At 29.0% G+C, this 10,919-nt stretch overlaps 1 protein-coding gene across 1 annotated transcript; it reads left to right on the top strand.

Moving 5' to 3' along the window:
* Positions 1–4,640: 4,640 nt before the first annotated feature.
* On the top strand, positions 4,641–5,087 carry LOC112599904. The gene has a single exon (XM_025347026.1). It carries the CDS (start codon positions 4,641–4,643, stop codon positions 5,085–5,087), a length of 447 nt encoding a protein of 148 aa, XP_025202811.1.
* The last annotated feature ends 5,832 nt before the right edge of the window (positions 5,088–10,919 follow it).

The raw sequence follows: 10,919 nt of genomic DNA, 5'->3' as shown, positions 1-10,919 counted from the left end.
ATATAGAGCAGTAGTTTGTTTGTTGTGACTTATTTTTAATAATGAAGAGGAATTTGAGCGAAATTTAGAAATTTATAAAACTTAACGACTACTTTCATAACTCATAGCTGACATAACTGTCACCTTAATACCAGGAATGAAAGAATGCGCTTATCAGTTATCATTTATTAGTACGCTATATTCATTCGCACAAATGTTTTTATTTTGTAAATTTGGATATAATTAGATATTTATATTATATAACGATTAGTTTTTAATTATAGTTAAAATATTTTGTAGGGATTTAAACTTATACAAACATACTATATCTTATACAATATGATAAAATATAGGTACTTATTTTAATATAATGTTGGCTTTGAGTCATTCCGATCAAATCGTTTTTCGTATACAATGATATATATATTATCCAAATTATATGTCCACTACTACTTTACTAGCAGATAAGTATTACTTGACTCACTTTTTATTTAATTGTATTTATTTATTTGATTATGTATTTATTCAACACATGTATCATCTATAGAGTTAATTTAATTAAATACCGAAGAATTGATTCTTAGTCAGACATAGAATTAAAACAGCCAATCGCATCTTCAAGTGCACTGTATATACATTATATACCACAACAACAAGTAAATAAATAAATGCCAGTTTTTATCATATATGATATAGAAATGTAGTCTGAAAGAACAGAGTTAATCACAGTAAAAGTCAAACTTATTTTATGAACCAATTACCGCTATCATTTCGTATTTTTTCTTCGACGGTTGACTTAAAAAAGTGTAGTCTTTTTTTTAATGCTTCCTCTTTGATTGCTCTATAGTTCGGCTCTACGACGGCCATAAATTGAAGGAATCCAGAGCTTGAACAAAAAGATAGCGGTAATTGGTTCATACAAATAAGTTTGGCCAACGCTTTATGGATTAACTCTGTTCTTTCAGGGCTCACTATCATGTGTCAAAAAACGGCGACGCTTTCTTGGTATATTATGTTGACTTGGTTGTGTAAAATTGTTATCGGTACTTGAAGATGACGATTGGCTGTTTGTTAATGAATCTGTGTCTTGTAAAGAGTCAATTGCTTCGAGATTATTTGATGAAATTAACCTATAGATACGTGTTGGTTGAATAAATATAGTAAAATATATAAAACAAATTAAATACAATTAAATAAAAAAAAAGTGGTCAAGTGAATAACGCTCTGTTCTATAGTAGTAGTCGAGTGGATGAAATTTGAATTCAATAATATATCATTTTATACGAAAAACGATTTTGATCGGAGACTGACTGTCAGCCAACATTATATTAAGAAAATAAGTACCTATATTTTATCATATTAGTATAAGTATAGTATATTTTGTATAAGTTTAAAATCCCTACAAAATATTTTTTAACTATAATTAAAAACTAAATCGTTATTCTTCATAATATAAATATCTAATTTATCGTCCAAATTTATACTCAAAATATAAAAACAAAATAATTGTGCGAATGAATATAGCGATAAACAATAAATGATAACGATAAGCGCATTCTTTCATTCACATCAATTATTAAAAGACTGACAGTTATGTCAAAAGCGCTAAGGTTATATTAGAAAAGTTAATATGGTCGTTAAGTTTTCTAAATTTTCTAAATTTCCGCTCAAAATTCATAATTTTTGTGACAATTACAAAAAAATAAAATAAATTCACGGCAAATAATAGGCCTTAGCGTACATTGATTATTTTCTAATGGGCATACCTCTTAGATGTTGATGTCTCTGGCTGATAAACTTTATGCATAATTTTTAAATGTCTTATTTTAGACTCAGTTGTTCCACCAACACAAGAATATTCATTATTTTCGTCTTCGTCACATAATTCGCAATATGCTTTATCTCCTTTTCGTTTAGCATATTCCCATACCCAACTTCTTCTTTTGCCCATTATTGTAAAAACTAAAAATGTAAGTGTAATATTTGACGAACACGCAGTATAGAAAAAAGTAAACTGTGCAAATATTTGTTAGTAAAGTTACCATTTGCTTATCGAATTTATAAATTGTTGATAAAATAAACGACTTATCCCACTCAAGAGCTTGCTCACATAAATAACCCCACAATACAATATTGGGTATACCGCATACTTGCCTATAATATAATTCAACGTGTGGATAAGATTACGGAAATAATTCAAAATATTAATAAGCCATTGATAAAGTTTTCGTTTTATTTCATATAAACAAGTATCTTTATCTATTATCTAATAGGTATAATGTATATAATAAAAATAGTAATCAGTTAATTCGCTCGATACGTGCAGTTCATAAAGGCCGGTTACCATATTATATGCACAAATATCTGTTAATACGGGAATACGTGAATACGTAAATAACTTAAAATACGTGAACACGGATATTAAATTCACGTGTATTAAGTATACGTGAATACAAATTGTTCGTTCACGTGTACACGGACTTCGTGTTCACGTATGTATTAATTCACGTTTCAAATCGAGGCCTCTAGTCTAGAATAAAAATCTTCGTATATGTCTAAGAGTCCCCCAATTTAAGCTGTCAGAGTATTCGAAGGCACCTTGTTATGATCGCCTAGGCGTAATCTGAGGTGCTAAACTATTCATTATTACCCATGATCAGGGGTGGATTTACCCATAGGCCATCAAGGCACGTGCCTAGGGCGCAACATTTTTTGAGGCACAATTTTTTAGTTCATTTTTACTTTTTAATTTTTCTTAATTTCATAATTATATTTACCTAAATTAATTTTTTATAATAATTTTTTTTTTTGCATACAACTTGCATGAAACTGGAGAATGGCTCACATAGTCACGTTGCAGTAACGTTTTAATTTATAAGCTATAATAACCTTGCCATTTGAATTGAATCCTGCGACCGGTGCGCGATTCGCCGCGCCGCCAACGTTAGAACTGTTAGACTTAAAAGTTCGACATCGACAATCGACGAGGCAGTTACCGGCGTTGCCTATGTTAATTCATGGGAGGTGGTATACGGGTGTGCGGCGTAAACACATACAATATTGTGAATGGCGCATGCGCAAAAGGACAGCCAAGGCAGTCAAATATTGACAAATAATGGGCCACCAGGTACATAGTATATAGCCGCCCTACTAGCTAGGTGGGGGACGGGAGGGACGGCTTGCACAATGCATAACCAGTAAATTATTAGATATATACGGATATACGCAAGCGCGCGGCCACCATACTAGTCTATTCTTAGAATTGTTATAGGCTACGAGATATGTTAATAATATAAGTATATATAATATAATATGTAATATTGCTAGAGGTGTTAGCAATAGTAATATAGATATATATGTGGCCTAAGAATTATAATATATACGAGATATTAGATTCATATTTTGTAAAAACATCATAATAAATCAAAATAGCAGTCGTGTAAATATATTATTGCATTTCCACGAATTGCCAATTGAGAACAGAAGACATCCTGGAGATTGTTGTTTTCAAGTGTGAAAACAATTCCAAGAATTAATATGAATTAGAAGGTTGTCGATTACAACAACAAGAGACTTCTTCGTATATAAGGGAGCCCGGAGACCAGCAACGGCAGATGTACCAGAGCCACGAAGACCTGAGCAACTTCAACAACACTCGGCCGCTTTTTGTATCAGTTACATGAACTTTATTTATACGTATTTATACGTTATTGTTCTTAAGAGTTGTAATTTTCATTTAAATAACACCCTGGATCTGGATTTGATATTGGCACGCAACAGAATACTAGAATTAATTCTGGAAATCAGATGTTTTGATAAACATAAAGCAATTAATAATAATAAACATTGCGATTGCAATTTGTGACGACGCGCGACGCTGGCACTGCCGCCCGTCTTCTGCACAGTGCATACTGCTCAGAAATCTGTCAATCAGTAATCGATTACGATTATAGAGACTAAAGTGCTCACCGACTCACCGTTTAAATCAATACCTATAAAATAAAGTTGATCGACGACAGTTCAGAATTAAAAAGTTTATAATCTATGTCCAAGGTATGTGTATAAAATATAATATATGAATGCTTTTGAATAAGAATTTTCATTACTGTATTTAATATATCAAAAATATAAAATGTTTAGGTTGATTTGAATGATGTAAAAGTCGACGAAATGTGTAATGGTAAAAATTAATGAAGGTGCAAGATGACAATTCAACAGAAGAAGTTAAGCGTTTTCCAACCGATTCGGCAGATTGGTCACGTACTGCAAATTTTATAAAATTTTGTGCAGTACCTGGTGTAGGACAAAATAATAATGACAATTTTATTCAATCGAAAAATCAATATTCTGTAGGCAAAGTGAGATTTTGTAACAAAACTATGTTTTATTCAAAATTATCTAATGGTGAACTAATTTCACGTACATGGCTTGTTTACTCTCATAAATTAGGAAAAGTTTTTTGTGCACCTTGTTGGTTATTTAAAAATTAATCTTTTAATTTAGCTAATGATGTTTTTAATGATTGGAAAAATGCACATAAGCGTCTTAAAGAACACGAAGGATCGTTAAATCACAAAACATGTTTACTAAAATTGAAAGATTTAGGACAAGAACAAGGAAGATTAGATTCTATGTTATTGGTTTAAATTAACTATGAAAAAATGTATTGGAGAAGTGTTTTAGAGAGAGTAGTATCTGTAATTAAAACATTAGCTTCACGCGGACTTCCATTCCGGGGACAAGAAGAGATTTTCGGATTGCCTAAAAATGAAAATTACATGATGCTTCTTGAATTGTTATCAGAATTTGACCCTTTCTTAGGACAACGTAATATTTTGAAATATGGTAATTCTGGTCGTGGTACTACATCGTACTTATCATCAACAATTTGTGATGAAATTATTGTATTAACGACCAAAAAAGTTAAGGGATCTATCATAAATGAAGTTAAAAGTCGTAAATATTATTTGATTGTTGTAGACTCTACACCAGATATAACACATTCTGACCAACTTACTTTTATACTTCGCTATGTCAGTGATAAAGGTGGACCGACAGAACGATTTTTAGAATTTATTCCAAAAGTTGGTCATAAATCTTTAATCTGATTCGTCATCAGAATATGTTTCTATAGTTTCTGTGTTAGATATTTTATCTACATCGATTGATATAAAATCATTTGTGTCTTGCGATGGTTCACAGTTAGTTGCTGTGGAAGCACACAAAGAAAAAATACAACTACTTCTAATAGAAGTCCTTATTGTTCTTGCAGTTGGATTTTTATTATAGCCCCCTTTCTGCCGAAAAATACTAAATAAATTTTCAAGCTTATCTTGATTGAGTCTATTTGTCATTAAAAAAAAATGTCATTACATTTTTCTTCCTCAAAAAATTGTAAAATAGCATTAACAGTTTGCGTAAATCCTTTAAAGCATGGAGGTTGTGAAATTTTTCCTTTTTTGATTTTTTCAAGTTTATAAAGTATTTTGAAGCACTTATTAAAAAAGTTTTGACAATTCCCGTATGCGTTAGTGCAGAATTGTATGGATTATTACTATAAAGTGATCTACTATTTAAACAATCAAATAAATTGTTTATGAATTCTATAAAATCTGTGGTATTGATTGCGGTTTTACTGCAAAGTTTACCAGTTTCGGCACATGTGCGTATAGCTGACGACATAGAATGACTTAAGAGTTGCACAGCCAACTTCACACGCATTTTTTGAAAAGGCGTTGGATGGATATGTGCGTCAGTGATTTTATTAAGAGCATTACTTTTTTTACTTAGTTTATCTAAATTATAAGTATCTTTAATGTCTTTGTATGAAAAAATTTGATCGTTCTTTTGAAAACAAGCTTCAATGAAATTGTTACGAACACTTTTGAGTAAATGCGGAACATCGAATAAAGAATATATTTTATAACCATTTACAAACGGATTTGTCTCATTAACATTTAACAATTTTAAAGCACTTTGATTTGATGTCCCTTGATCACATACTATGAGTTTCGGGCATAAGCCAATATCAAATAGTTTGTTTAAAATGTCAACAATTAAATCTTTTAAAATTTCTTTTTTTACGCCAGAATTAGAAAGATAATATGTTACAGGAAATTTCTAATCATAATATATACCACTTGCTAAAAACATTAATATGCAGTTCGCACTTTTATTCATTCTACCGTAAGTTCCTAAATCTTGAAAACCTTCAATAAAATCATATTGTTTGGAATATTCTAAAAACTCTTTGATAAACATTTCATCAAAACCAATGCTGCATTCCTTCTCTTTATAATTCTTATGCTCAAATTTTTTTTGAACATGATCAAAAAAGTAACCATTAAAACCCGGTTGTTTACACTCCTAAAGTTCGTATGCTGAAACCTGATGTAATTCCAACCTTACATTTACCACTGGATCATTCACAAAGTGTAACTTCTACTTCAGCGATCAATCAAAATAAGAGAATAGAAGCTAAATCAATGAAACAGGTAAATTTTAAATGTTTGATATTTGTACAATTATAATAAAATGTAAATATTAATAAATAGATATTTAATGTATTTATTTTCCATGTATAATTAAAAAAATAAAATTTAAACAATAATTTATTTACTTTATAGATTAAATAATACTAAAACTATTATTATATTTAATATATCGATGGTCAAAAGGCCAAATGTTGTAATCCACAAAAACATAATTTTACAATTAAACGTTTTATTTACCTACATAATCAATTTTCTTAAGAAATAAAAGTTTATAGTAGTAATTTGTATGATTAATTTAGTTTTATTTATGACCTAGTCAAGGGTTACAGCATTTGACCACATAATATTTATAATTTAATTATCAATAGTATTGTTTTGTATTAGGGTTACTGCATTTGTCATTGGTACATTTTTGTTACGGTTCATAATAGTTATTTAAATTTAGATCAGACATTATTGTTTTGTAAAAATGATAACGATATCTATTATTAAAATGATAAGCTAGTAGATAAAGTAAATTAAAATGTAATAATATTATTTTGATGCAGATATTCAATAATACGCGTATTACTATTTATATTAACAATAATAATAATATTAGATAAACCAACAACAATAAGTTTCAGTTTTTTTGTCATTTATGTGTTTATTACTTGCTGTAATGTGAGTGGTGAATCAAAACTTGTGATTAGTATTTACGCAGTAGTTGTAGTGGCATACAATTTAAAACTAACGCGGACGTAAACGTGTATTGAAGTTTGAATTCAAATTCATATCAATCAACGGTACACGTAAGTAAAAATATTATTTTATAACACGTTTTATTAGCAATTTAATGTATTAATTAGTAAAAGTTAAAACAATTTTATTAAGTCAAGCTCTTAATCTATATTCAATATAAAGTTTATAATTTTTATTATGTTAGAGAATACGCTGAGGATGGAAAATAATGTCACATGTGAAAAGTAATGGTGAAAATCACAAAACCATTTCAAAAGATAAAGAAAAGGTTGGAAAATGGTTAGATTCACTACTATTTTTTTATGAAACGGAATCAGTTGCTCCAGAGCATGACATGGAAGAACCAAAATGTTAGATTGAAAATAATGTAACGGCTTCTACTGTCGATAATAAAATAGTTAAAAATGCTGAAAATACAATGAATGACATGGATGAATTAATTAAAATTAATTAATATTAATTGTTTGACGAAAACGAATGTTATGGAACGAATATAACCCAATTAGATGATCAAAAAGTGTCGAAATGACGTACTTCAACTGAACGATAATGAAGTTTCCATTGATCAGCCAAGTGTATACATTTAAGGTAGTATTCATTTTTTGAAAGGGCATATTTTTCATATTTTTGATATTTAAATCCAAAACCTAATCATTATATTAACCCGGGAGAGGTTTCGTTGGTCATTATGACCGAAGTTATTTTTATATTGGATATTATTAAATGGTGGATAACTCAATATCTTGATAGTTCCCCATACCTCTCATACACGTATACAATAACAGTTTTACGTCATTTTAGATAAATAGAATTTATTATTCTACATTTTGTATTGATTGATATCAAAAATCGGTCATTTAGTCAGTATATACCGATCGCAGTTGTGATTTTTCTAGCGTCTTCAATTTATAGTATATAATTTTCACATGCTTTTTGTGACTATAATTTCTAGTTTAATGAAACATTATATATTTTATGAACTATTATTATATAAATTATATTATTAATAATATAAATAATACATTTATAATTAATAATATATTATTTGAGATTTGAGGGAAAAAATAATTAAGTTTACGCAGACACCCCATAAACCACACCACAGAAAAATGAAGCTGAAGGAAGATGTGTTTAGTGTTCATCGAAAAAAAAATCGCAAGACCACCATTCATTGTTCTACGTGTGATTCGCCTATATGCAGGGAATATACAATTCCCAGCTGTCCAGAATGTGCACAAAATACCCAATCGGATTCAGATGAGTGAAAAGTTATTATTTATTTTCATTTTTAATAATATAAAAGTTTAAACATTACTTCAGTAATTTAATATTTATTTTTTTATTTGTACTTTTGAAAGAATAAATATGTATCTTAATTTATTTTGATACCTATTATTTAGAGAAGAATAACTTCACACCCAAATAAGTAGGTAAAGAAACTTTTCAGTGTTATAAAATTAACTTCTAATAAGTCGGTCAAAAAGATCGACAACTTTCTTTAAATTTTTTAATACGTCACCTCTCCAGGGTTAATTATTATTTTAATTTTGATTTTTAATTATTTAAAATTAACTATAAATTTATCTTTTAAATTTTTTTTTTTATTAATGAATATTTATTAATTATATCAATATTTTGACTTAGCCATTTAAATTTAGATAACATTTTTTTTTTCATGGTAACAAAAGATCAGCTTATTGGTGAAAGTGGAAAGAGAAAAAAAAGAACTGGTAATAAAAGAAAATTAAATGCAATAAACAGAGTAAGTGGAAAATCTTATAAAACTAGAAAAGGTAAATTAATTGATAAAAAAGTGTTATTACAAAATCCATGTAAAGAAATTACATGTAAAAATAAATGTGGTGCAATTCATGATACATTTAGGAAAGACATTTTTGATAACTTTTATACTTTACCTTCTTCTTAACAAAAAGATTTTTTAGTATCGTGTATAGTGACTCATAAAAAAAAAAGGAAATACACTGAAAATGATATAAGTAGAAGAACGTGCTCTAAATCGTATAACTTACTAATTGACGGAGAGTTCACCAAAGTTAGCCAACAATTTTTGATTAGCACATTAAATATTACACAAATAATTTTGACATACACTGAAGAAAATCGTAATAAGACATTAAACCAGTCCAAAACAGAAGGTCGAGGAAATCATCCACCAAAGAATAAAACTACTCCCGAAAAGCTTACAAACGTTGATAACTTCATAAAATATTTGTCAGCAATTCCGTCACACTACTACAGAGCTAGTTCTGCCCATTAATATTTGTTACCAGAAATGAAAAATCTTACAAATATATTTAAAATTTATAAAGCACAATGTGAACATAAGAAAATAGAGTATGTGAAAGAACGAGCGATTGTAAATTCTGCCCGAAATGAACAGGTAAAAATAAGATCTATGGTAAATTCCGCCCGGGAAAATATTCAAGCAAAAAAAGGTACATGTAAATTCCGCCCAAAAAAATATACAGGTACAAAAATGGATTTGTAAATTCTGTCCGGAAAATAAATATTTTTAAAGCTTTCCGTGACTGTACGACGCGTTGACGCAACCGTAGTGTTCGCTACGCGGCGTGTTATATAATAATTGGAACTTTGGAGGTTCCAAATTTACGTAAGTACACTGAACAATCGTATCAGATGACAATCAAAAAATATTTTGAATCTTTTATTATTATAAATATTATTATTTTTACTATTATATTTTTTTTTGTTTTGGGCGGAATTGACATGCATTTTTTTTTTTACCTGTAGTTCATTTTGGGTGGAATTTGCCAATTTCGAGCGGAATTTACATGTGCACGAAAGAACAAGTGTTTCGAAATATTTTCAATATTAAGCATAATATTGGAATACTCACCCCTAAAAAAGATAAATGCGGAATTTGCGAAAAAATGAAAAATATTCCAGATGAAAATCAAACTGAAGACGAAAAAATGAAATTTCAAAAGCATTTAAAAGATGCTGAAAATTCTAAAAGTATACATTTAGAAGATCAAAAAAAAAAAAAGATAATCATTCATTTCTATGTACTAGTTTCGATTTACAAAATGGCATCAGTACACCCCACGGAAATAGTATGTTGTTATACTATCCAAGAAAATATTCTATCTACAATGAATCATTTTACGAAAGTGGTACAAAAAACGGGTACTGATTCATTTGGGGAGAAGAAAATGGTCAACGTGGAGCCAATGAGATTTGTTCGATGATAGTCAAATATTTAAAAATTGTAGACGAGAGAGCAGAAATTTAAAGTGTCATTACATTGCGACTCCTGTCATGGGAAAAATAAAAATCATCAAACATTATCAGGAATATCTTGGTTCATTTTAAATAAGTCTAAGAATATCCATGAAATAACTATTATATTTTTGCAACCTGGTCATACTTACATGCTTGTTGATTCAGTGCATGCTACCATAGAAACAAATTTAAAAAATACAATTGTCACCTTCAGAATGACCGGCAATCATGGTAAATGCAAGATTGAATCCAAAACTGCACGATGTATATACGATGAGTCATAATGATTTTATGGACTTCAAACTATTACAGCATGCAATCTTTCCTAAAATAGTTTTAAGAAATGGAAAAAAATTCAGCGAAATAAAAAAAGTATAGTTTTCAAAATCAAGAGATGTGAAAATATAATTAATTTTATTACGAGTTGGACGCTGAGTTTGA

The sequence above is a fragment of the Melanaphis sacchari genome, unplaced genomic scaffold, assembly GCF_002803265.2.
Source record: "Melanaphis sacchari strain LSU unplaced genomic scaffold, SCAv2.0 Contig567_pilon_pilon, whole genome shotgun sequence".
NCBI classification, from domain to species: domain Eukaryota; kingdom Metazoa; phylum Arthropoda; class Insecta; order Hemiptera; family Aphididae; genus Melanaphis; species Melanaphis sacchari.
Note: the sequence above shows the minus strand (reverse complement) of the source record. Positions and strands in the feature narration are given on the sequence as shown.